The sequence below is a fragment of the Silurus aristotelis genome (genome assembly GCF_946808225.1).
Source record: "Silurus aristotelis genome assembly, chromosome: 24".
Lineage (NCBI taxonomy): Eukaryota > Metazoa > Chordata > Actinopteri > Siluriformes > Siluridae > Silurus > Silurus aristotelis.
In genome coordinates, this window is record NC_139597.1 from 1,787,751 (window position 1) to 1,815,620 (window position 27,870).

At 41.3% G+C, this 27,870-nt stretch overlaps 1 protein-coding gene and 4 long non-coding RNA genes across 5 annotated transcripts in view; 2 read left to right on the forward strand and 3 right to left on the reverse strand.

Moving 5' to 3' along the window:
- The window catches only part of LOC310718933, an 87,482-nt gene extending 84,345 nt beyond the window's left edge, over window positions 1–3,137 (reverse strand). The window contains exon 1 of the long non-coding RNA XR_014531316.1: window positions 3,052–3,137. This is a non-coding gene — a long non-coding RNA (uncharacterized lncRNA). The remainder of the gene's footprint in view (window positions 1–3,051) is intronic.
- On the forward strand, window positions 2,247–4,000 carry LOC310718923. Its single transcript, XR_014531307.1, has 2 exons — window positions 2,247–2,612; window positions 3,832–4,000. It is a non-coding gene; the product is annotated as an uncharacterized lncRNA (long non-coding RNA).
- A 146-nt stretch (window positions 4,001–4,146) lies between these two features.
- On the reverse strand, window positions 4,147–7,064 carry LOC310718921. Its single transcript, XR_014531305.1, has 4 exons — window positions 6,934–7,064; window positions 5,353–6,882; window positions 5,157–5,251; window positions 4,147–5,080 (listed from the first exon to the last, which is right to left on the reverse strand). It is a non-coding gene; the product is annotated as an uncharacterized lncRNA (long non-coding RNA).
- Window positions 7,065–7,330: 266 nt separating this feature from the next.
- Window positions 7,331–8,325, reverse strand: LOC310718934. The gene is made up of 2 exons (XR_014531317.1): window positions 8,250–8,325; window positions 7,331–8,196 (listed from the first exon to the last, which is right to left on the reverse strand). It is a non-coding gene; the product is annotated as an uncharacterized lncRNA (long non-coding RNA).
- A 12,551-nt stretch (window positions 8,326–20,876) lies between these two features.
- slc35e3 (solute carrier family 35 member E3) lies at window positions 20,877–27,329 on the forward strand. Its single transcript, XM_083528043.1, has 6 exons — window positions 20,877–21,491; window positions 22,559–22,669; window positions 23,103–23,261; window positions 25,201–25,283; window positions 26,705–26,891; window positions 26,922–27,329. The coding sequence occupies exons 1-5, from the start codon at window positions 21,090–21,092 to the stop codon at window positions 26,889–26,891; spliced, it is 942 nt and encodes a 313-aa protein (XP_083384169.1). The 5' UTR covers window positions 20,877–21,089; the 3' UTR covers window positions 26,922–27,329.
- The last annotated feature ends 541 nt before the right edge of the window (window positions 27,330–27,870 follow it).

The window sequence follows — 27,870 nt, forward strand, 5'->3', positions numbered from 1 at the left end:
ACACACTTCACTTTTTACAACCTCGCTCATCACAAACAACATAAACAACAAAAACACACAACTGCAGTTAACAATTTTCTTTTTACTGTATATGTACACATGGTCATCACTTCATCACAATAATCTCAATATCCTTGGGTCCCACTCCGTTCTCTTTAGTGACTTTCCAAGACTTACACATATACTAAACAACTCATGACCATATAATGTACCTTTCCCACTCCAGGTACTCATTCTTTACACACACATTTATACCCTGGTGTCATATGATACCTCTATTTGTCTAATTTATTTTTTCTTGGCAAATTTCCCTTAATTTTGATTGATCTTCTTTTACCTCCTTCTTTTTTTAGTTTGATTCTCCTCCCCTCTTTGTGAGTCTATATTTGGACTTCCTGTTTTACCAAGTTAACCTTATTTTTGACATTTTTATGTTATACTTAAAAAAATGTGTAGGGTTTCTACTTTTATTCTATTTTTAATGCTGTTTACTATTCTACTGTTATTGAATCAAGCTAATATTCTGTTTACGTAAATTATATGTGCATATATGATTAATTGTAATGTTCTAATTATTCATAATAATAACTTTGTTATTATATGCCTTAATCGTTATATGTCTCAGAGCTGACTGTGTTGAATGGCCTTTAGCAATTTTATAGGCTTGTTGTCTTGTTTGTTTTTTGGTTCTGCCAGGTGCACACATTAATTGTATGTCAAGTTCATGTTATGTGGTCAGTCATGTCTTAAGTCTACTCCTTTTTGATGTTGACCTCCACAAACTTCTTTTTATTCTTTATATAGCTTCATTTCGCAGACATTCAGGGAGAGTTGTTAGGAGCATTCTCCGAAAACAGTGTCATCAGTTTCAACTCCTCTTCCTCGCATCCGGGTTTTACAAATTTTTCGAGCATCTATCCTCCCCAACTGTTCCAGACAATTCTTTTCTGCCTCCTTACTGCTGTTTGTCATGAGGAGACACAGACTGACAATGAAGATTATGGTGACCTTCGCAATCACACACCTGTATCAGCCATCCATCCTCTCCTTATCCTTCCTACTGATCTCCTACCGATTATTCTGCCACTTCTCCTGCTCTGTCTCCCACTCATAAATTTCCTCCCATACCTTCACCCGAGTCCGACCTTGATTACTTTTCCATATCTTCCCCAAATTCTAAGGCCTACAAGCCCTCCTTTCAGCTGGGGTAACAAAGGTGTACAGGTAAGTTGGTGAAGGGGGCCTTGATGGAGCTATAAGCCCCTGATGAACTGTCGATAGAAATTGCCAAACACCAAAAACCACTGTAAACCAAAAAACCCTGAATACTGGCCAGGTCCATCCGGCTAAGACAACAAACCAGAGAAAGGAGGTCCTTGAGATGTGGTCTTATCTCTCTCCAGAGAGCAGGAGACTGGTGAGAGGGAAGATCAAGCAAGACAGTGGGATTGGCAATAGTTTACCCACTAAGTACCAGTCCAAATTGGGATTGTGCTTGCAAAGCCAGTGGAATGTAAGCATGGCCGGGGCATGAGGCGACGGGATCACCAAAAAAAGTTGATCCACTTCTGGTGTCGCTCCCCGATGGTGACCTAAGGTAGCTGGGTTGATGAGTAAAACAGAGCCCCAGGTGATGACCGCTCTCTATTAGTCGGAGCTACATGCTGAATTGCAATTGGAAGAGGGCTACGGAGTAGGTTTTGCTCTAGAGGGTGTACGGTGGCAGGCTGGAGAAGGGTGATCAGTGTGCTCCAGGTGGCAAGTGAGGTCCGAGCGACATTCCTGTTTAAGGTGGTGCGATCCCACCCGCTGTCAGTAGCACCGGTGTGGAAAAAGAATACCGAATATTTATGAACACATTTTCCTGGCACCCACAGGGTTAATACTAAGAGTATAAAAAACCGGAAGCACGAAGCAGAGGGGGGGAGAGAGAGAGAGAGAGAGAGAGCAGTCTGAAAAAGTCTGAGGTAGAGAGACTGCAAACAACACATTAGTAATAAAAAGCCAAATCCTAGTCCGAATGGAAGAGAGACTGTGAGAAGCTAAGATATTTAAACTAAAAATAGACTGCAAGATCTTAAGGCAGCACGAAGGCAAACAAGACAATCTGGCAGTGAATGCAGGAAGTCAGCATCTGTTTATACAGAGGAAAGGTGGCCACCGTTCTGGCGATGTTCTATAATTCTGACAAGAAAAAAGAAAATAACACAAAACACAGATTGTGATGTTAACAGATTATTCTACAGACTTAATAAATCAAGGATCCTGATTATTTTTAAGGGCTTTATTTCTGTGATTTGTTACATACATTATTCCCAAAGTCTCAATATAGAAAATAAAAATAAAAATTCATCACGCAAAATGCAAGAAAGCAGTGTAGGACAAGGGTTACAACAACTATACCCATAACCACACGATAAAATAGTCCCGTAAATCTAATGAATACATGCAAATGTAATGTTAGAGTACATTATATCAAATAAAATAAAATTAGATACGTAAATCAAATATGCAGATTTGCTAGGTAAAATCTGATCAAAGCAGTTGTTCAATTCTGTGTTTAAGCATCTGTCTTGCTCTCTTTCTTTAATCTCTTTTTCTGTTTGCCTTTAGTTTAGTTTCTTCTGCACTCTCTGTCTTTTGGCCTCACTCTCTCTGTCTTTCTTTTCCTCTCTAGGTCTCTCTCTCTTTGTATATTGTTCTCTGGTTCTCTCTCTCTCTCTCTCTCTCTCGATCATTGGCTGTAGGCTTGGTGGCCCTTGCTATGGACTTGGTATCTCTAGCTGGGGACTTGCAGGGCCTTTTGTCCATCTCATGTCCACTTAAATCTGTTTTGCTCAGTCTGTTCATCTCTCTTTCATTCTCTTTATTTATTTGTCTTCCAGGTTATCTATCCTTATCTTTCAACCTTCTGTCTGTTTGTCTGTCATGATCATGTTAATCATGTTGTGTCTCCATTTACAGATTTACTGACACAAATGGTCACTTTGATTGAATGATTGCAGACTTTCAAAGTAAAAATCATATAAAATAAATCCCAAGACTATATACAGTGGAACCCGGTTATGTCGATGTCCTAGTGGGTCGCCAAAAAGCATCAAGGTAACCGATGATCGAGATAAACGAAAATCAAAATGGCGGCAGGGTTTTTCTGAAGGTTTTTTTTACACAACAGCGTTGCCGCGATTTGTTTGATGAAGTCATGTTATAAAAGTACATACAGTACATGTTTATCTGTCAGGAATCCACCTGCCACGCCCACAAAAAGGAAGGGCAGACTTGACATTTCAACAGACTCCACCAAGCATAGGGAAATGCACTGTGGGTAATATAGTGACATCATATGATGCCACCATTAGCCAAAAAAAGATAAACGTGCTCAGAAAATGTCAAAACACTCGGCACAGTGGGGAACCCCATTTGAATCAAGAACATCACATGTCATTGCCATGGTCGCCACGCAAACGTATTAGCTTATGGCTTACGAGTGACACCTTAAAACCTCTCAGCATGGGCTGGGGAATCGCTGCAAGAATGCCGTATTTATGCCGCATGACGTCTCATGGGCGTGAACATGCGAAACGGCAAAACTTAGTCGAGGCGAGAGCGAGACGAGTTTCTCAAAGTGGAAATATGCTCATTATTTCACTTTAGTTGAGCATAAAGACAAAAACTTTTTAGTCAAATGTAAGCTGTGTCTTTCTGGTTCGAAGCTCGTATCTACTGCGATAAACAGCAACTCCAATCTGTTGAAGCTCCTCCAGAAACTCCATGCCTCGACGAAGCTTGAAGCTATGCGCTAACCCGGTGTTCTTTTCCTGCTGCAATAAGCCCATTATTTAGAGTGTTTCATTTTAAAACCAATAAAACTTGCTTTCACAGGGCCTGGTCCCAAGTCACATGAGGATGTGGTGTGGGCACATTTCTGCATCCTAGTAGACTTATTGTTAGACCAGGAACTGCATACTTTAGGGCTGAGTCGGGCAAAACTGGACTAACTGGTTGAGGACATGGTGGACCTACCTGAAGGTTTAGTACTTGTTGAACGCTTGGTGGCTCTGGCTTTAGGGTTTGATGGATCTGGCTGTGTTTTTTTTAAACCTCAAAGGGGGCTTGCTGAGCTTTACTGTGGACTTGGTCGATCTGGCTGCTGCTTTGTGGCTCTTACTGCTGAGTTAGGTGGCTCTGGTTGAGTGCTTGGTAGCTCTGGATGTGGGTTTATTGGCTCTTGATGGTGACTTGCTGGCTCTGGCTGCATGATTTGAAGGCTGTAGATGCAGGCTTTGTGGCACTTGCTGAGAAACTGGTAGATTTATCAGGGAGTTTAGTAATTTTTGATGCATGATTGTTGGCTCTTGCTGGGGGTATTGTGTCAGGGTTTAAAAAGTCTGGCTGTGGGATTAGTGGCCCTCATTAGGGTCTTGGTGTTCTTAATGGTGGTCTTGGGGAATCTGGCTGCCGCCTGCTGGCCCTTGCTGAGCAACTTGGAGCCTATGTAGTTGCTCAATTAGATTGTTTATTATCCAGTTTCGGATGTGCACTTCTTCTCGCTCTGCATTAAGCTTTATCCTTATGTCATTGTTCACTTGTTGAAGGTCTTGCACTTCTTGTACACTCTCCTTTTCTCTGTGTACATCTGCCCTGTCCACCGCTCTCTCTGCATCATGGTATTTTTGTTTCAGAGTTTTTAACCTATCAAAGATGCATGAAAAAGAATAAAGTCTTTCTTCAGTACCCTGGAACATGATTTTTCCACTGTTGTAGATATTTACAGTCAGTATACCACCATGGTCCGTTATTTTTGTCTGTCTTCCGTCTTGGATTTCCTTTGTTGTATGATGTGTGTAGTGTGTAGTGAGAGCTCTGTGCCAAGCCTGAGTGTTTTTTGAGTAGAACAATAAGTTGGTGATTCTGGCTCCATTTTGTCTAGCATCTGCTTTGAGAGTTTCTGGGTTGTCTATCAGAAACTGGCATTTGTATTCTTTCTTATTGTCTTCTGTCATGTCAGCTGGGTATGTAATAAGAAGCTGTTGGAGGGCTGTCCTTATTGCATCAGTCATGGCTCACGCTCCGTTTCAAGCTGTATTACCGGGGAAATTTATATTATACAAATATATTTTTGCAAGATTTGTGTAGCATTGTGTAGAAGTTCTTACCTTAGTATTTACCACAGGTGGATCTCATGCACGTTTTTCTTGAAGTCCTAAATAGTCGAACAACCCTGTTCCTCTTTTGTTTACTGAAGATTAGTCTGGAATTTTTTTTTTTTATTATTTAGTGTAGATAATTGTTTTAGTATTTAATCCGTTTGTGTGTGCACAAGTGTTGTCTTAGTAAATAATTTCTTCTCACCTTTAAAACCAGTAAAACGGATTTATTTCTCTATGTCTCTCTCTCTTGCTCGCTTGCTCTCGACTCTGTGTTGTAGCTGTTGCCAGTGTGCGAGTCATGGAAGGATACGGTGTGGGCGTATTTCCGCATGCTAGTCGACTCGTTGCTAGAGCAGAAGGTGCGATCCTCAGAGCTGAGTCGCGAGGAGCTCGAGGAACTGCCCAGAAAATACCTGGAGGTCAGGTGAGTGCTCAACACAGTATTTAATTTTTTTTTGCATATTTATTTATTTTTTGCATATTTTTCATTGAACAATGGAAAACGTCTTCAAGGACGTGCAGGCAACCAAAGTTCAGTCTTATGGTAGATTTATTCTGAAACTAGTTTTAAATATATGTTTGTGTAAACAAAGCAAACAATGATCTTCAAACAAACAAGAATCTCCAAGCAAACAAGGATCACTACTACATTATTCAGACATTTATCATCCTTGGGGAAGTGGATGGTAGTAAAGCCAGTAATGCTGTGTGTGTGTGTGTGTGTGTGTGTGTGTGTGTGTGTGTGAGCAGCGCCTAGGACAGTGGTCGGGAGCTCTTTGACAGAATTACGTGGCTCTCCAGCTGTCTCCCTTCACTAACATTTTATAGTTAAAACATATATATTACAGCCACTAAAAATCATTTCCCTACAGAAAATACAATTACAATTCCTTTGTAATCAAATCAAAATGAATAAAGTCAGATTACAATACAAATGATGTTGTTTTTACCAATGCGCATATGCGGCACTGTGTTTAAGCTTCACAACACCAATTAACAGCAAACCACTTACATTTCTATAGTAATCTTGCTGTTAGATTTTTATCGTGCCCAAAACAAACTTGGAGAGGTTTTCCATACGACCTGCGATGCCCGTAGTCCCTTTCTGATATCAGGGAAGAATCACACAGCACACAGCAAATGTTCTTCTTCGGTTCATTGCAGGCAGCAGACACGTGTGTGTGTATATACACACATTGGAAGGAAAGCTGACCTAAATTTGTTTTCTGTTTAGACAAGAAGATATACTACCCGGAGATGTGTGAGCCCAGATAAAGACTCCCTGTATAGCAGTGTTGGGCAGTAACGCGTTACTGTAACAAAGTTACTTTTGACAGTAATTAATACTGTAACGCGTTACTTTTAAAATAAAGTAACTCCGTTAGCGTATGGTTCGTTACCCGTTACTTTTATAAATGAATGAATTTGGGCTGAAGTGTAGACTACAGTCTGACCTGTTTACAGCAGCGTCGCATTGTAGGATTGGAGGATGAACCACTGTAAACAGGAAGAAGACGCACTGTGGGCGTGTCTCCGTTTATTCAGGTCTGTGCGGCAGTAATGGCGAGTCGAGGCGAGAGCGAGACGAGTTTCTCAAAGTGGAAATACACTCATTATTTCACTTTAGTTGAGCATAAAGACAAAAAACGTTTTAGTCTAATGTAAGCTGTGTCTTTCTGGTTCGAAGCTCGTATCTACTGCGATAAACAGCAACTCCAATCTGTTGAAGCTCCTCCAGAAACTCCATGCCTGAGGAGCTAGAAGCTAGAAGCTATGCGCTAACCCGGTGTTCTGTTCTACATTGTTGATAGTTTTCATACTTCAGCTGTGAAAGGAACATGTTTAAGAGCTCAACATAACAGCTTTTATGATGCAGAAGCCACTTTAGTGTTTGATTGTGAATATATTATTCAGCTTGTTTTGTTCTTTATTTCAGAAATCCTTGTGATATATTCAGTTTGTGCTGCTCTGACTTTAATAAAATTGTGTTTAAAAATGACTTTGTGTTTGTCAGTTTTGTGTTTGTAGACCATAACGCATAAAAGAGCATTAATGGGAACATTAAAGAAGGTTCTTTAAAAAAGTAACTAAAAAGTTACTTTTAAGAGTAACACTACTTTTTGGTGTAAATAATCAACAAAGTAACTGAGTTACTTTTTGAATGAAGTAACGAGTAACTATAACTAGTGACTACTTTTTAGGAACTAGCACAACACTGCTGTTTACCTTACATACTAACATCGTAAATATTCCATAGACACTGAACAGACAAAGGAATGTGTGTGAAACAGTGTGAAAACCGTCTTAACACTAACAATGGCTACTTTAAATCATTTATGATTTCGCATCACACACCAAAACATATGATGTTCTTCCTGGGAACAGAATCGGTGACATAAACTGCAAATGAAAAGATAAAGACAAACAAAAACATACAGATTTCATTCTGTCCCTACATGCATATAATCCTTCATCATTATCACTCCAATCGAGGCCTTTATGGCCTGTCTTACCATCGTCCATAAACATGGCAACATACAAACTACAATTCCAAGAATCAATACAAGAATCATTCCTAAAACAAAATAGTGTTCAACACTCGTAAACAAACTCCTAATCTTCTTTAAAAAAAACTTTGTTCAGCAGTTGTTTCACGTTCTCCAAGACATCATGAGACAATTGTTTCTCAGTGCTTGTTCAATATGTTTATAAGCAGTATCTTATAACAGTTTATAACAGTTTCTTCTCTGAATAATGTATTCAAAGAGAATAAGAAAAATTCGGAGTCTGATTACATCTATGCACATATAGTTATAGAATTTAGACCTAGAGCAGGTATCAGGGTACGCTAAACAAAACAGTCGAGTCAGTCAGATCTTCACCCCGGAGGTGGCCCCTTTCTACTATAAAGAAAGGATCTTTCCATGGGCTCTCAACTGTTTCAGCCCTGAATACTCACTTAGGTAGGCTTCTTAGGCCAACAGACCAATTGGTGCACAGATTAAGTGGGTGCTGTTTTGATCCTGCTTGCGTGTATCCACTGTGGCTGATAATCAGTCAGAACTCCAGTTCTGGTTACAGCTAGAATATTCGCTGGACCCAGATACTTCGGCTCACCGACCTTGGTAGGCTTCAGACTTCGTATGCTGATGATTAGGCACAAAAGGGTGTTTTGGCTTATAGAGGAAGAGTTAGTGAGACATCAGCACTGATAGAATTCAATTTCTCAACCAGGGCGTAGTCGTCCACCATTACTTCCAGGTTACCTAAAGAAGAAATGCCAGTGCGTCCCCTGACCCATGGGGTCGGGAAAGTCCTGAACATAAAACTTTCAAAAGGTTAGTTTTGTTGATGACAGGGTCATTCTCATTTCTGTGAGTACTACCGGGAGAACAACAGTTCAATTTCGGCCTGTTTCAATGCAGGCTTTAGTAACACACTCCTTAATGGTTCTTTTTATTCTCTCTACCACTCCAGCTGACTGTCGAAAATGCCAGTCACTTGCTAATTTTTTAGCCAAAAGTTGTGTTACCTTCGAAGCAAAAGGTGTGCCGTTATCACTTTCAATCACACTAGAAATACCAAACCTAGAGATGATCTCTTTTGTTAATATTTTGACAACTGTTTTAGCATTCTCTGTCGTGCATGCAAATTCTTCTGGCCACTTACTGAATCTGTGAACTATAACCAACATGTATCTCAAATTTCCTACTGGTGGCATATGTGTAAAATCTATCTGTAGGTGTTGGAAAGGGGCTTCAGGAAAAGTAAGCGCAGTATGTTGTACAGGTCGATGTACGTTAGATTTGGCACAAGTCAAACATGAATCCAACACTAGCTTGGTTGTTTTAGCTACATCAGCCATACAGTATAATGCGTTTATAGCCTGGATGACTTTAGCTATGCTAATGTGTGACATCCCATGGTAATGCTTCACCAACACTATTTAATCTAGTTTAGACAGAGCAATTTTACCATCTACATCTCTAATGATACCAGCAGAATCTGATTTACATTGTTTGGAATGTCCTCCTCAGTAGGCTGACTCTGAAGTATTTTTAGGTCAATGTCTGGTATATTGGAGATATGTGACATCATCGAGATCTACTTTATCCGCTAATATCCCTGAATTTCCTCTGAATCACCTACGGCATGTCCTTTACCCTTCACTATGGCCACTTTGGCAGGGAGTTGAACAGCTTTTAAAAGGTCTCCTATGAGATTAAAATGTGCTATGGGCTTTCCATCAGCTGTTTTAAAGTGTCTTTGCTTCCATGTTTCAGCAAAATCATGCACAACACCATAAGCAGACTTAGAATCAGTGTATATAGTCACTACTTTACCTTCAGACAACTGACATGATCTTGTAAGTGCCACCAACTCTGCAGCTGTGTGCAGATGTGTATGGTAATGATTTAGCTTCAACTATTTCATCAGGTAATCTTACAACCACATATCCACATAAATACACATCATCAGAAGGTTTTGAACATGAACCATCTACATATAAGCAATCCCCCTCTTCCAGGGCCGTATCTAAAAGATCAGACCTACAAGAGGTCTCTAGTTCAATGTGTTTAAGGCGATCATGTGTGTCGTCAAAACCATCTAAGTCAATATCGTCTAGCAGATCACGCAGAGCTACTACAGCTGAATGCGGCTGAGAAGAGGCTTAATAGTTAAGTTTTCCGTTGCCAAGAGTGTGGTTTCATAACCAGATCTACGTTGTGCTGTCATATGTTGTGTGTTGAGGTTGTGTAAAATAGCTTTTAGCTGATGTGAGGTGTATAGTATCAAAGGTTGTGACAGCACCGTTTTCTCAGCATTTTGTTCCTCATTCATCAGCTGCTCAAAATACTCCCTCCACCTTCTCAACACACTCTCCTCACTAGTCAACACGTTTCCATCTCCATCTTTTATTGCTCTAACTTGCAGTACATCCTTCCCAGCTCGGTCCAAATCGGTACAAATGCTTTTCTCCTGCCTTAGTGTCCAACCTCTCATACAACTCCTCATATGCCTTCTCCTTGGCTTTCGCCACATCCCTCTTTACCTGCTGCTGCATCTCCTTGTACTCCTGCCTACTTTTCTCATCACTCTGTCGATCCCACTTCTGTTTTGCCAACCTCTTTCTCCTTATGCTCTCCTGCACTTCCTCATTCCACCACCACGTCTCCTTGTCTTGCTTTCTATTTCCAGATGTTACACCAAGTACTTTTCTAGCTGCCATCCTCATCACTCCTGCAGTAGTTGCCCAATCATCCGGCACCTCTTCACCACCACCGAGCTCCTGTCTGACCTCTTCCATGAACCTCACACTACACTCTTCCTCCTTCAGTTTCCACCATCTTATTCTTCTTTCAGTCCTCACGCTCCTTCTCTTCTTCTTCGCCTCCAAAACCATCCTACAGACCACCATCCGATGCTGTCTAGCTACACTGTCCCCTGCCAACACCTTACAGTCTCCAATCTCCTTCAGGTTGCATCTCCTGCATAAAACATAGTCCACCTGTGTGCACCTTCCTCCACTCTTATAGGTCACCCTATGATCCTCCTTCTTCTTAAAATAAGTGTTCACCACTGCCATTTCCATCCTTTTAGCAAAATCCACCACCATCTGCCCTTCCACATTCCTCTCCTTAAGGCCATACCTACCCATCACCTCCTCATCACCTCTGTTCCCTTCACCTACATGCCCAATAAAGTCTGCCCCAATCACCAATCGTTCATTTCTAGGTACACCATCTACCACTTCATCTAATTCACTCCATAATCTTTCCTTCTCCTCCATCTCACAGCCAACTTGTGGAGCATAGGCACTGATGACATTTATCATCATCCCTTCAACCTCCAGCTTCACGATCATCACCCTATCAGAAACTCTCTTCACCTCCACTACACTCTTATTGTACTCTTCCTTCAGAATCCCCCCTACACCATTTCTCTTCCCATCCACACCATGATAGAACAGTTTAAACACCTCCAATGTTCCTGCTCTTACTCCCTTTCCACTTGGTCTCCTGAACACACAACACATCTACCTTTCTCCTCTCCATCATATTAGCTACCTCTCTCCCTTTACCTGTCATAGTACCAACATTTAAAGTACCAACCCGAACCTCCACTCTCCTACACTTCATTTCCTGCTGTCTCTGTAGACGTCTTCCTCCTCTCCTTTTCCTCCTTCGGCCAACAGTAGCCCAATTTCCACCGGTACCCTGTCGGCTAACGATACCTGTGGCGGTCGTTGTTAACCCGGGCCTCGACCGATCCGGTATGGAATTCATATTTGTGATCCGCATATTCGCTGGATGCCCTTCCTAACACAACCCTCCCCATTTATCCGGGCTTGGGACCGGCACTAAGAGTGCCCTGGCTTGTGCCTCCCTAATGGCTGGGTTAAAATAACTATTTTATTAATCTCACGTAAATCTTGTGTTAACCTCCAGCATTTTTTATCTGCCTTTAAAACAGGATTAATCGGTGTGTTATAAGGTGAATGTGTCTCGATCAAAACACCTTGTGACAATAAATTGTCAATAACTGGAGCAATGCCAACATTCTTCTTATTCGACAATGGATATTGTTTAACAAAAACTGGATGGTGTGTTTTCATGAGTGCATGATACAGTTTTACCTGGTTTAAACCTGCCTCGTCTTTGTGAGAGGCCCATAATTTAGGGTTAACTTCACCTAAATTTGGTTCATCAGGCAGGACCTCTGTACTACCCTGGAAGAAATCTTCCGGATGTGGCTGTGGCTCGGTTGAGAGCATGAGGACAGAAGAAAAAGACAATGAAACATTGGGTTCAAAAAACAGAATTTCCATTCCCATTTTGTGCATCATATCTCTTCCTAAAAGTTTTAAAGGCGAGTTTGGAATTATTGTAAAGCTATGATAAAAATTTGTACCAGTCGGTGTCACCACAGGCAAAAGGTGAGTCACAGGACATGAAATTGGAACACCATCTATTCCCACGGAGCGAATGCTTTTTCCTGAAACGGGACCAGAATATTTACCCCCAGCAATTGAAGAACATGTAGCGCCAGTATCAACAAGAAAACAATAGTCTTTAATGTCTATGCGCAACGTGTGCTGCCCTATGCAGAAGTCCACTGAGTAGGATATTGCTGCTGTGTGGGCCTCTGCACAACTGCATGCTGGTCTGTATTCCGTACTCGCTGAGCAGCTACGCCCCTTCTCTCATCTTCCATTCTCTTTCTTCAAGCTTTAACCCAATGACCAGACTTCCCACAATAGTTGCACCTCCCCTTTTTCCTAAAACCTCCTCCTTGAAAATCCCCTAGTTAATGGAGTTGAACATTAATTGAGCCGCAGACACACACCTGACTCGTGATTTTATTCACTTTAAATTAAGCGATTCTCTTTAATCTAGTTGATGCATACTTATTCATAAATTAGTTGCGTCAAAAATGCTGATTATGGATGTAATTTTACATGAATCTGCTCTATTAGCGATTAAAATATGACTTATCTAGTTACCGTTAGCTTGTTTACAATAGCTTGTAGCATAGTGCACTGACACTAACACACCAAAGCCTTTTCCTATGCAGTGTTTTATTTGGGACGACTTGGTATAATGTTAATTTAACATTAACACACAATTAGCATATTGTTTATCTGTGCATTTACTAAATGAGCACTGTGCTACATCCCAACTTCTTCTTCTTCTTCTTCTTTCGGCTTCTCCCATTAGGGGTCGCCACAGCGGATCATCCGTCTCCATACCACCCTGTCCTCTATATCTGCCTCTTTTACACCAACTACCTGCATGTCTTCCCTCACCACATCCATGAACCTCCTCCTTGGCCTTCCTCTTTTCCTCCTACCTGGTGGCTCCATCTTCAGCATTTTTCTACCAATATAATTCATGTCCCTTCTCTGCACATGTCCAAACCATCTCAATCTCGCCTCCCTCACCTTGTCACCAAAACATCCTACATGGGCTGTCCCTCTAATAAACTCATTTCTAATCTTGTCCATCCTCATCACTCCCAACGAAAACCTCAACATCTTCAGCTCTGCTACCTCCAGCTCCACCTGTCTTTTACTCAATGCCACTGTCTTTAATCCATACAACATCGCAGGTCTCACCACAGTCCTATAAACTTTCCCTTTCATTCTTGCAGATACTCTTCTATCACAAATCACTCCTGTCACTCTTCTCCACCCACTCCACCCTGCCTGCACTCTTTTCTTTACTTCCCTAACACACTCTCCATTACTTTGCACTGTTGACCCCAGGTACCTGAACTCCTCCACCTTCTCCACCTCTTCTCCCTGCAACCGCATCACTCCACTGCCCTCCCTCTCATTCACACACATGTACTCTGTCTTACTCCTACTGACTTTCATTCCCCTTCTCTCCAGCGCATATCTCCACCTCTCCAGGCTCTTCTCAACCTGCTCTCTACTCTCACCACAAATCACAATATCATCTGCAAACATCATAGTCCAGGGAGACTCCTGTCTGACCTCGTCCGTCAACCTGTCCATCACCACTGCAAACAGGAAAGGGCTCAGGGCCGATCCTTGATGCAGTCCAACCTTCACCCTGAACCAGTCTGTCGTACCTACTGCACACTTTACTGCCGTCACACTGTCCTCATACATGTCCTGCACCACCCTCACATACTTCTCTGACACACCTGACTTCCTCATACAATACCACAACTCCTCTCTCGGCACCCTGTCGTATGCTTTCTCTAAATACACAAATACACAATGCAGCTCCTTCTGTCCTTCTCTATACTTCTCCATCAACATCCTCAAAGCAAATAAGGCATCTGTGGTGCTCTTCCTCGGCATGAAACCATACTGTTGCTTACAGATGGTCACCTCTTCTCTCAGCCTGGCTTCCACTACTCTTTCCCATAACTCATGGTGTGACTGATCAATTTAATTCCCCTGTAGTTACTGCAGGTCTGCACATCTCCCTTATGCTTAAAGATCGGTACCAGCACACTCCTTCTCCATTCCTCAGGCATCCTCTCCCCTTCCAGAATACTGTTAAACAATCTGGTTAAAAACTCCACTGCCATCTCTCCTAAACATCTCCACGCTTCTACCGGTATGTCATCTGGTCCAAACGACTTTCCATTCTTCATCCTCTTAATCGCTGCTCTCACTTCCTCCTTACTAATCCTATCTACATCCTGCTTCACCAACTCCACATCCTCCAACCTTCTCTCTCTCTGATTTTCCTCATTCATCAGCTGCTCAAAATATTCCCTCCATCTTCTCAACACACTCTCCTCACTAGTCAACACATTTCCCTCTCCATCCTTTATTGCTCTAACTTGCAGTACATCCTTCCCAGCTCGGTCCCTCTGCTTGGCCAATCGGTATAAATCCTTTTCTCCTTCCTTAGTGTCCAACCTCTTATACAGTTCCTCATATGCCTTTTCCTTGGCTTTCGCCACATCCCTTTTAACCTACTGCCGCATCTCCTTGTACTCCTGCCTACTTTTCTCATCACTCTGTCGATCCCACTTCTGTTTTGCCAACCTCTTTCCCCTAATGCTCTCCTGCACTTCCTCATTCCACCACCACGTCTCCTTGTCTTGCTTTCTATTTCCAGATGTCACACCAAGTACTTTTCTAGCTGCCATCCTCATCACTCCTGCAGTAGTTGCCCAATCATCCGGCACCTCTTCACCACCACCGAGCTCCTGTCTGACCTCTTCCATGAACCTCACACTACACTCTTCCTCCTTCAGTTTCCACCATCTTATTCTTCTTTCAGTCCTCACGCTCCTTCTCTTCTTCTTCGCCTCCAAAACCATCCTACAGACCACCATCCGATGCTGTCTAGCTACACTGTCCCCTGCCAACACCTTACAGTCTCCAATCTCCTTCAGGTTGCATCTCCTGCATAAAACATAGTCCACCTGTGTGCACCTTCCTCCACTCTTATAGGTCACCCTATGATCCTCCTTCTTCTTAAAATAAGTGTTCACCACTGCCATTTCCATCCTTTTAGCAAAATCCACCACCATCTGCCCTTCCACATTCCTCTCCTTAAGGCCATACCTACCCATCACCTCCTCATCACCTCTGTTCCCTTCACCTACATGCCCAATAAAGTCTGCCCCAATCACCAATCGTTCATTTCTAGGTACACCATCTACCACTTCATCTAATTCACTCCATAATCTTTCCTTCTCCTCCATCTCACAGCCAACTTGTGGAGCATAGGCACTGATGACATTTATCATCATCCCTTCAACCTCCAGCTTCACGATCATCACCCTATCAGAAACTCTCTTCACCTCCACTACACTCTTATTGTACTCTTCCTTCAGAATCCCCCCTACACCATTTCTCTTTCCATCTACACCATGATAGAACAGTTTAAACACCTCCAATGTTCCTGCTCTTACTCCCTTTCCACTTGGTCTCCTGAACACACAACATATCTACCTTTCTCCTCTCCATCATATTAGCTACCTCTCTCCCTTTACCTGTCATAGTACCAACATTTAAAGTACCAACCCGAACCTCCACTCTCCTACACTTCATTTCCTGCTATCTCTGTAGACGTCTTCCTCCTCTCCTTTTCCTCCTTCGGCCAACAGTAGCCCAATTTCCACCGGTACCCTGTCGGCTAACGATACCTGTGGCGGTCGTTGTTAACCCGGGCCTCGACCGATCCGGTATGAAATTCTCATTTGTGATCCGCATATTTGATTTGGCACATGTTTTACGCTGGATGCCCTTCCTAACGCAACCCTCCCCATTTACCCGGGCTTGGGACCGGCACTAAGAGTACACTGGCTTGTGCCCCCCTAATGGCTGGGTTGTGCTACATCCCAACTGACCCCCCTGTATTTTTTTGTATAATCAATTTCTATTCTGTTCTTAAGTGTCTAAATTAATTTTAAATAAAATGTTAAACTTTTTTTTAATTCCTTGTTTTGCTTTGTCATTGAACCTGAGAAAAACTTAAACTTAAAATAACCATAATGACGCCGTCTCCATGCTACAATAATAAAAGCAAAGTGTTTCACTGTGGGGACACTGTGTCTTTATCAGTACAATTTGACTGTATTATTTGTGTCCCCCTTCAAAAATTGCTCATGAGAAATTTTATATTTATTGTCCCCCCTACTGTTAAATGAAATTTACGCCCATGGATTAGAGTCCACTGATCAACATGTCATAAAGCATTTTTGCTCCAACCAAACAAAAGTGTTGTAATTTAGATGGATATTCTTTTGTTTTGGTTTATTCCCCACATGGGTAAGTTCTTAGTTTTATAACTCTTTAGAAACTCTTACTGGTCAAAAAGAGGAGCAAGTGCACAGTAATGGACCAGAAAGTGAATGTAGCTCTCGGTTCTGCACAAACAGCTGTTTCCAGCTCGTGCTAACAGGATTTTTTTTTTTTTTTACAAAAAAAAAAAAACTAAGAAAAAAAATTAACAGTCAAAAAAGATGTTTTATCAGATATTTGCACAAAGCAGCGATGTGGAAAATATTTTTGGGGCAGAGTAACAACAGAGACTTGGTGATCTTTATAGGGATGGAAAATCTGAGCCTATTTTATATCTAAGTTATATCTCCCTTTACAGTTTTATATGATGTTATAGGTTTTATTGCCCATTTGTTTTTATAAGAGAAATGCTTGAAAAGTAAGTGTGTGTGTGTGTGTGTGTGTGTGTGTGTGTGTGTGTGTGTGTGTGTGTGTGTGTGTGTGTGTGTGTGTGTGTGTGTGTGTGTGTTGTTGAGATTGAAATTGCTGCACATCAATATGAATGACAAGAGCTTGTCTGGCTACCTGGTCATCAATATGAATGCCAAATCAATATCAATAGACAAACATGTATAACAAAAGCCTTTAATGGTCTGTCATTCATTTCTATGCACACAGTATGAATAGAGTATGAATGAATACGTACGTTTAGCAGGTGGCTTTCAACAGGGGGAGGGAGAAAAGGATTTTCTGGATTTTCTGAATTGCTCCAGGACTGATTTCATGTATTTATATATGAAATAAAAATAATTTTCAAGGCAGGAAATTTATATCCATGGCACTTTATCATCTATAACTTATCTTTTTGAGGAATATCAACTGTGATGATTGACAGTAAAGCTCAAAGTGTCTTCTTTCCAAAGATATCTAAATTGTGTATGTAGCATATTATTATCACAAACTGTTACCATTTAAAGTTAGGGAGGCATTTCAGCTGTGAGTCCCAAAAGCTGTGGTGAAGGCTAACAGTTTAAGCGCTGTTCTTTGATCTTTATACACACTTAATTTGTGTTGCTGCATTTTTTTATTTCTTTATTTTGAGTTGTTTTTGGGCCTAAATCAAATCGTTATTGAGATGTTATTTTCTTAATAATAGTAACATACTGTTTTTCATGTCTTAGCCAAAAGTAAAACAGTGCTTTGTTTTTCACTCATGCCTCTTTGAAGTGTTGTTGTTCTCATGCTGCAATAAGCTCAGTCTATTGTGTTTTTACTCTTAAATCTAGTAAAGCTTGCTTTCACAGTTCTAGGTTTCATGTCACATGAAGGTATGGTGCATGGTCTGGCTGCATGGTTTGGTGGCCCCTGGATGCAGACTTTGTGACACTCACTGAGAACTTGGTGGATTTAACTGATAGCTAAAACCAGTAACATTTGCTTGCACAGGTCATGGTTTCATGTCAAATAAAGATATGGTGTGGGCACATATCCGTGTGCTAGTTGTTAGACCAGGAGCTGTGATCTTTAGGGCTTAGTCATGCAAAACTGGACAAAGTGGTTGAGGACTTCAGGATTGGTTGAGGATCTACCTGGGGTTAAGTTCTTTTTGATGTATGCTTGGTGGATCTGGCTTCAGGGTTTGATGTATCTGTCTGTGGTCTTATTGGACCTCAGTAGGGGTCTTGATGGCTTTTACTGTGAGCTTGATGATTCTGGCTTCTGCGCTGGTTGCGGACATACACATATATGACCTCATGTGCATTGATGATAAAGTAAAAACAAATTTAAATGAATTGAAGGAGCTGAATTTGTTTTACATTTTTCTATCTGAGCCTAGTTTGGTCTTAGTGGTCCTGGCTGTGAGCTTGATGGCTCTCACTGCAGGCTTGCTGTGAGCTTGATGGCTCTGGTTCTGGGCTTGGTGGATCTGGCTACAGGGTTTGGTGGCTCTGGATGCAGGCTTTGTGACACTGGCTAAGAAATTGGTGGATTTACCTGAAACCTAAAACCAGTAAAACTTGCTTTCATAGTTTCACACCACATGAAGATATGGTGTAGGCGTATTTCCAAGCGCTAGTAGAGTTATTGTTTGACCAGGAGCTACAATTATTTAATATTATTTAACTCTTTGTCCTTTCCGTTCTGCACCCCCGTCCACACAGCCATCTACTCGCCTATTTTCTTGCTCACTTATTCATTCTTTCTTAATGTCCTAATATCTTTTAATCGCTCCCTCCTTCATCCATCCCTTGTTCTTTTGACAATTTGTATTTGGAATCTTTTAGGTCTGGATGACACAAAGAAGGTGGTGGAGAAGGTAAGAGAAAGAGATGGAGGTGGAGTTTTCACACCACAAGACCTCTGGTGTGTATCATCTATCCATCTGAACAGTATATACAGGTTTCAGAGCAACACATGCTTCCATCCAGAAAACGGATTTCAGGGAAGGCCTTGAATATGTAAGTAAAACGATGCTAACTGCATACTGCATTTATTACAAAATCATGACTTTGTAGTAGAAGAGTCTGAGTGCTGAACCTGTCTGTAGTCTGGACCTGTCACCATTCAAAACATTTGGTGCATCATCAAAATAAAAAAACACAAAAAAGAAAACCCAGAACTGTTCAGCAGCTGGAATCCAGTATCAGACACATATTAGAGAACATTCCTCTCTCAAAACTTCAGCAACTGGTCTCCTCAGTTCCCAGACGTATAGAGACAGAAGATGTGATGCTACACACTGGGAAACACGGCTCAGTCCCAACTTTTTTGAGACATGTTGCAGCCAATTTAATAATGACAATTTTTTTCTTGAAATGGTATAAATTCTCAGTTTAAACAAATTTTTTTATTTTATTGTGAATAAATTATGGATTTATTAGATTTGCATAACATTTTATTTTCATAGATAGATAGATAGATAGATAGATAGATAGATAGATAGATAGATAGATAGATAGATAGATAGATAGATAGATAGATAGATAGATGCTATAACATAAGTTATAAAATGAAAAGTGGATCATGTTTTGGTATGAATAAAAACACACACACACACACACACACATAAAAATCACTGTAACTGTGTTTATACTGTGTATATATATATATATATATATATATATATATATATATATACACACACAGTATAAACACAGTTACAGTGATTTTGTATCACCACTAGGCGGCGCTGGATTATGACGTGGCAGCAGCTCCTCTTTAAAGCCGCTATTGTTTGTTATTTATGTAGCCACGCCTCCTTTTGGGTCTGCCGCTCTGTGATTGGTCAGATTAATTTACTCTACCTTTCCCCGTCTCGTGCCGCGCTCCAATCCGCGCGTGCGTGTACTAGGTAGTGTTCATAATAATAAATCTGCTTAAATCTACCGTGAAAATACAGTAATCATTACTTATTTATGTATTTATTTATTTATTTTAGTTGTTTATATTATATTATATTATATTGCATTACATTATATTATATTATATTAGATTAGATTATATTTTAAATTATATTATATCATATATTAATTATATCGTATTTTATTAATAAAGTCAATGCATTTAAATATAAACTTTCAAGGGATGAAATAAAAAATGTATATAGTTTTATATTATATAACGATTAACAATTAAATCTTTACTTTATTTATAGTTTATTTGTTGTTTTTAATATTTAATATATTTATTAAATGATCACATTTGGACAATATTCTTTTTTTCAGCTGTGAGAATAAAGTACAAGCTAATATTAATGTTATAAATATTTTACATTTATAATTTTTTCATAATAATTATGTATGTAATAATGATTCAATAAAATAATAATGAAATAATTCTATTTAAAGGGGTTAATTTATTCACACTTCATTTACAATTTATTTATTCATTGAATATTTCTTAGATCATTTTATCTATAAAATTTCATTAAACATAGAAACTGAGAAAAAATATTATATAAAATACCATACAGATTTAACGTAATGTTTTATTGGAAAAGAATTAAAAATTTCACCATGACAACAAGCAAACATGACAATTATATTTAACTTATATATATTAATTTTTATTTTTATTTATAAAAATTTGTAATGATAAAGAATAAAACAAAATAAAATAATAACAGAGATTCCATTATATTCATATTTTTATACATATTTATTTTTAGGTTTTTATATATATAATATAAACATAAACATAAAATATATATATATTTTTATGTTTATGTTTATAATTATGATATATTTATATTTCTCTCCTGCAGTAGTGACTTCAGGCTGGAGGTTGTAGTGCCCTAACCCCGGGCTCTGTAGTGCCCTAACCCCGGGCTCTGTAGTGCCCTAACCCCGGGCTCTGTAGTGCCCTAACCCCGGGCTCTGTAGTGCCCTAACCCCGGGCTCTGTAGTGCCCTAACCCCGGGCTCTGTAGTGCCCTAACCCCGGGCTCTGTAGTGCCCTAACCCCGGGCTCTGTAGTGCCCTAACCCCGGGCTCTGTAGTGCCCTCGCTGTGGATTGGCACGAGCCTTTCCCGGCGCGTCTCAATGACGTCACATTCACGCGTCCAGCAGGCGCAGAAGAAATGTGGGAGATGCTGGAGTGGTGGTGAAGGAGTTTCAGTGTGCCATGACCTGCGCCTTGTTTTACCTCACCGTCTCCTCGGGGAGTTCAGGAAGGTTCCTGTTAGCCGTTTTAGGCGCTTGAGCAGAAAGTGAAACACTTCCGGAATGCTTTCGAGGCTGGGGAAGCTCTTCTCCAACAGCCGGATCGTAGTGGGTCTGCTGGTCAATCTGCTCTCCTCTATCTGCATTGTCTTTATCAACAAATGGATCTACGTGCACTACGGTTTCCCCAACATGACCCTGACCCTGGTGCACTTCGTGGTCACGTGGCTGGGGCTCTTCGTGTGCCAGAAGATGGACATTTTCTCGCCGAAGAAGCTCCGACCTGCCAGCGTCCTGCTCCTGGCTCTGAGCTTCTGCGGCTTTGTGGCTTTCACCAACTTGTCTCTGCAAAACAACACCATCGGGACCTACCAGCTGGCCAAAGCCATGACCACACCAGTTATTATCCTCATCCAGACCACCTTCTACGGGAAGAGCTTCTCCACCAAGATCAAACTCACTCTGGTGAGAAACAGCAGCACGGCACAGAGAGTCACATAGCAAAGATTCACCTCACACCGCAGAGAGTCACTTTACTGTACAGAGAGTCACTTTACTGTACAGAGAGTCACTTTACTGTACAGAGAGTCACATCACGGTACAGAGAGTCACTTCACGGTACAGAGAGTCACTTCACGGTACAGAGAGTCACATCACGGTACAGAGAGTCACATCACGGTAAAGAGAGTCACTTTACGGTACAGAGAGTCACATCACTGCACAGAGAGTCACATCACTGCACAGAGAGTCACATCACTGCACAGAGAGTCACATCACTGCACAGAGAGTCACATCACGGTACAGAGAGTCACATCACTGCACAGAGAGTCACATCACTGCACAGAGAGTCACATCACTGCACAGAGAGTCACATCACTGCACAGAGAGTCACATCACTGCACAGAGAGTCACATCACTGCACAGAGAGTCACACCACAGTACAGAGAGTCACACCACAGTACAGAGAGTCACACCACAGTACAGAGAGTCACACCACAGTACAGAGAGTCACACCACAGTACAGAGAGTCACACCACAGTACAGAGAGTCACATCACAGTACAGAGAGTCACATCATAGGACGTCACATCACATAGCAAAGATTCACTTCATGAGACCACAAAGAGGCATGGCATGGCACAGAGTCACATCACAGAGCGTCACGTCACACAGCACAGATTCACTTCACAGTACAGAGAGTCACAGTACATCATAAAGCGTCACACACGGCACAGAGAATCATGGCATGGCACAGAGAGTCACAACACAGCATAGAGAGTCACGGTACAGCACAGGGGGTCATGCCACAGAGAGACATGTCATGGTATAGTGAGTCAAACCACAGCATAGAGAGTCACATCACGCCACAGAGAGTCTATACAGAATAGAGCATCACATTACAGCACAGAGTCACCTCACAGCTGTATTTAATTCACACAGTATCACCACAGAATAACTTCACACGTTTCTAATTGTGTGTGTGTGTGTGTGTGTGTGTGTGTGTGTGTGTGTGTGTGTGTGTGTGTGTATCAGGTGCCGATCACGTTAGGGGTTGTCCTGAACTCCTACTATGATGTGAAGTTTAACTTGTTGGGGATGGTCTTCGCAACGCTGGGGGTCCTGGTTACCTCTCTGTACCAAGTGGTAAGATCTTTTTCCTCAACAGTCTCCACAGTAACCACAGACCTCCATCAGGGCCTCTATCAGAGCCTCCATCAGGGTCTCTCTCAGAACCTCTCTCTGAAGGTGCTGACACTGGAGACTCATTCCTCACACGTTAAATATTACAATCACGTGTTTACGTAGAACGAGCTGTTGCTATAGAAACAGTATTAAAATGGCCTACAGTTCTGGGTGTATGAAAAGAGTCTCCAGTGTCGGCGCTCGTGACGTTCAGAGGTTGAAACTGTCGTTTTTCTCACGTGTCTTAACACACGTCTGCCGGCTGTGTTGCCATAGAAACGCACAAATTCGGATGGTGTTCATGGCATGATCGAAGTGGTTATTCTGAAAATGGGGCTATATCTGATGATGTTTTGTGTGTGTGTGTGTGTGTGTGTGTGTGTGTGTGTTGCAGTGGGTCGGAGCGAAGCAGCACGAGCTGCAGGTGAACTCCATGCAGTTGCTGTATTACCAGGCTCCCATGTCCTCCGCCTTCCTCCTCACACTCGTCCCCTTCTTCGAGCCCCTCGCTGGGGAGGGGGGTATCTTCGGCCCCTGGTCTCTACAAGCCCTGGTGTGTGTGTGTGTGTGTGTGTGTGTGTGTGTGTGTGTGTGTGTGAGAGAGAGAGAGGGAACATTCTGTTTCATTGGTCAGACACACCTTTGCCACAGAGCCACAGGAATTTCCTGAGCTTGTGCACACACACACACACACACACACACACACACACACACACACACACAGTGAACAAAGAGCAGTGTTGTTTGGGTGGTGTGTGTTACCTCTACTCCTACACACACGTCAGGAGAGAACAGAGCGCAGTGTGTTTGGTCGTAGACGCACTAAACCCTGTTCAGATTAAAGAAATGAATATACACTGTAGGATCGAAAGTTTGTGGACACCTGACCATAGTGCATGGAGTTTTAAAGCAGGAGATCTTCCACCAAATCCAACCCATGGAAAGCAGATCTTCATAGAGCTGGCTTTGTGCACAGGGTCTCCTAGTTCAGAAGGAGAGATTTCATGCTCCTGCATCTAAATATCTCCTACACAGTTATGGATCTCGAGATCGTCTCACTGCTGAAATCTTCCTTCTGAACTTTTGACCAGCTTATCTCCTCTTGATCCTTCTTTCGTCACATGACACAGTTAATCAGACACGAACAACAAGCTGTTCATCAGCTGAATGTTTATCAGTTAAGTGGTTTTGATGTGACATTCCTTTACTGTCTGGAACCTTCAGCTTTAACCAGTATACACATAGAGCACTTCAGATGATCACAGTCCCTGAATTGGACAATTTTCTTAATCACTTCAGCTTTCTGGGAGAATTTATAGGTTTATTGATCGATGAACCTGTAGTTAATTTTGTTTACGATGTTAATCCGTAGAAATTTGCTATTTGTTTTTTGGTTTTATACACGTCAGAAAATTCATTCTGTTTCACATCGTAAAATCACAACGGGTCTCTTTATTTATATTTATTTTAATAACTGTAAGTGTGTGTAAAGGTGTAAGAGTGTGTGTAAGAGTGTGTGTAAGAGTGTGTGTAAGAGTGTGTGTAAGAGTGTGTGTAAGAGTGTGTGTAAGAGTGTGTGTAAGAGTGTGTGTAAGAGTGTGTGTAAGAGTGTGTAAAGGTGTATTAGTATGTGTAAGAGTGTGTAAGAGTGTAAGAGTGTGTGTAATGGTGTGTAAGAGTGTGTGTAAGGGTGTGTAAAGGTGTATTAGTATGTGTAAGAGTGTGTAAGAGTGTAAGAGTGTAAGAGTGTGTGTAATGGTGTGTAAGAGTGTGTGTAAGGGTGTGTAAAGGTGTATTAGTATGTGTAATAGTGTGTGAATGTGTGTGTGTGTAAGAGTGTGTAAGAGTGTGTGTAATGGTGTGTAAGAGTGTGTGTAAGGGTGTGTAAAGGTGTATTAGTATGTGTAATAGTGTGTGAATGTGTGTGTGTGTGTAAGAGTGTGTAAGAGTGTGTGTAACAGTGTATTAGTATGTGTAAGTGTGTGTAAAGGTGTGAAAATGTGTGTGTGTGTAAAGGTGTGTAAAGGTGTGTAAGTTTGTATTAGTATGTGTAAATGTGTGTGTGTGTGTGTGTGTGTGTGTGTGTGTGTGTGTGTGTGTGTGTGTGTGTGTGTATGTGTGTGAAGGTGTATTAAGGTGTGTAAGTTGTGCAAAGGTGTATAAAGGTGTGTAAGTGTGTGTAGAGGTGTAGAAGTGTGTGTAAATGTTTGTAAAGGTGTATTTGTGTGTGTGTGTGTGTGTGTGTGTGTGTAAGTGTGTATAAAGGTGTGTAGAGGTGTGTAAATGTGTGTGTAGATTCTATATAAATCTGAAAATGGTGAAATGTTGATTCTGGATTGGGAAATTATTCTGCATTTGGAGTTTTTTAAATAAAACCGTGAAAAGCATCACAGTCTTTATAAAGAAATGTGACCTAATGTGAAATTAAATTTCACTCTGGTGATTATTTCAGACACTGAACAATCGTTAATTTTTCCCCTCACTGTTTCCAGGTGATGGTGTTCCTCTCTGGCATCATAGCCTTCCTGGTGAATTTGTCCATCTACTGGATCATCGGGAACACATCTCCCGTCACGTATCCTTTCTCTCTCAGATTATACACACTATACGGTAGATTGTGGACACCCTGTTTCACATTTAGTCTCCATGTGCTGCTATTGGAACCTTCAGCTTCTGGGAAGATGATCCACTAGGTTTTTTTGGAGATTTTATTCAGACACTCTTCTGTATAAAGCGTTACTGAGCTTCACCACTAGATGGTGCTGTGACTAATGTGAGCGCAGGAGTCTCCGAAAGATGACGTCATCAAAACGCTTCAAAATCTATACAGCATTTTCTTCTTAGCACTTTGAATTATTTCTCCTCCAGTTCTTCTTCTTCTGTTTCAACATTTTCAGCATTTTCTTAAATTTTTATATGATTTTTTTATTAAATTTTTTTTTAATTAAATTTAAAATCTTTTAAACTTTAAACTTTAAAATTTAAACTCACCTGCATTTTCTTTCCTTTTTTGTCTTTTCCTTTTTCACTTTTTCTTTCCATTCTGTTTCGTTTGACATCGAAATTCCCATTTTATTTTTATTTTTTTTCTTACTTTGTTTATTTTTTTTACCTCTGTTTTTAATTTCTTTTAATTTCATTTTTTTTTCTTTGTCGTTTCTTTTTTCTTCTGGTGTTTTTTTCATTCTTGTGTTTTTTATTTTTTATTATTATTATTATTATTAATATTATTATTAATATTAGCATCATTATTTTTCATCAGATTTTCCTTTTTTCTTCTGTTTACTTTTTTTTCTTTTTTGTTTTATTACTTAGATTCCTCTCTCTTCATGTATGAGTGGAGGAAGGTGCACACAGGTGGACTATGTGCTATGTAGGAGATGCAACCTGAAGGAGATTGGAGACTGTAATGTGTTGGCGGGGGACAGTGTAGCTAGACAGCATCGGATGGTGGTCTGTAGGACGTTTTTGGAGGTGAAAAGAAGAGGAGGAGAGTGAGGACTAAAAGAAGAATAAGATGGTGAAAACTGAAGGAGGAAGACTGTAGTGTGAGGTTCAGGGAAGAGGCCAGACAGGAGCTCGGTGGTGGTGAAGAGGTGTTGGGTGATTCTGGAACTACTGCAGGAGTGATGAGAGAGACAGATAGAAAGGTTCTTGGTGTGACATCTGGAAATAGAAAGAAAGACAGCGATTGTCCAGGCAGAGGAACCGAGCTGGGAAGGATGTGCTGCAAGTTAGAGCAGTAAAGGATGGAGATGGAAATGTGTTGACTAGTGAGGAGAGTGTGTTGAGAAGATGGAGGGAGTATTTTGAGTATCTGATGAGATGTAGAGGACAGAGGGGTATGGAGATGGATGATCCGCTGTGGAGACCCCTAATGGGAGAAGCCAAAAGAAGAAGACTTACATTCCTTTCTCTCCTATTTTTTTTTTTTTACATCTGTGTGTGTGTGTGTCTGTGTTTTAGTTGTTGATCCTTAACCTGAGATGTTCACAGCTACAACATGTTTGGTCACTTTAAGTTCTGCATCACGCTGCTGGGGGGATTCCTGCTGTTCCACGAGCCTCTGTCTCCACACCAGGGTCTGGGCATCGCCTGCACACTGAGCGGCATCCTCACCTACACACACTTCAAACTCAGCGAGCAGGAGGAGAGCAGGAGCCGGCTCGCTCAGAGACCCTGAATACACACACACACACACACACACACACACACACACACACACACACACACACAGGGGAGTCGGAGCTCAGTGCTTAAGTCTCTGGGTTACTGATCGGAAGGTCGGGGGTTCAAGCCCCAGTATAACCAAGCTGCCACTCTTGGGGCCCCTCCAGGGGGCGCTGTATCGTGTCTGACCCCATCTTCCCAACATCAGTGGGAAATGTGAAGAAATTCACTGGCTTCAAAGTACATGAGACGAGGAGAAGCCTCTTACACACCACAGATTTATCACAGCTCTGAGTGACACGGACTCCGCCCCCGACTCCGCCCCCGACTCCGCCCCTGACTCCGCCCCTGACTGGACAAACACGCACACTTTAAATCCTGAAATTTCAAATTTTACTATTTTTACATCATTCAGTGTTTTATTTCGAAATAAAATAAAAGGTAAACAATGTTTGTCTTACAGCCTTTAATTACACATACACACAGACACACACACACACACACACACACACACACACACACACACAGCATTATGTGAATCATCAGCTTAAGGATTTATACTGAAGTCTCAGTGCATTTCTCTTTGTGTCTATCTCTCTCTGTTTATTTATTTTACCACATCTCTCTCTCTCTCTCTCTCTCTCTCTCTCTCTCTCTCCCCCCTTTTATCTCTCTCTCTTTCTTTCTCCCTTTGCCATTCATCTCTATTTTGCCCCTAATCTATCTCTCTCTCTCTCTCTCTCTCTCTCTCTCTCCCTCTCTCTCTCTCTCTCTCTCTCTCTCCCTCCCTCCATCACACACTCTTCAGTGGGATGTTTTTAGTTGATCTGATTTAAATAGATCAGAATCTATAAACTGTATGGTTGCTGTATTGAGACAGAGGTCTGTTTGATCAGATTTGGATCTGTTCCCCGAGTCTCCTAGTTCCAACTGCTCCTGCAGGAATCCTCCGCCTGCGGATTTCACCAAACCGTCTGTGAACTTTCACTCGC

What these genes read in the sequence shown, in the direction of transcription:
- slc35e3 (XM_083528043.1), top strand. Translation starts at nt 21,090, where the DNA reads ATGCTTTCGAGGCTGGGGAAGCTCTTCTCCAACAGCCGGATCGTAGTG. An exon ending in CCAAGATCAAACTCACTCTG is followed by an intron (nt 21,492 to 22,558) that starts GTGAGAAACAGC and finishes TGTGTGTATCAG; the next exon opens with GTGCCGATCACGTTAGGGGT. An exon ending in GGGAACACATCTCCCGTCAC is followed by an intron (nt 25,284 to 26,704) that starts GTATCCTTTCTC and finishes AGATGTTCACAG; the next exon opens with CTACAACATGTTTGGTCACT.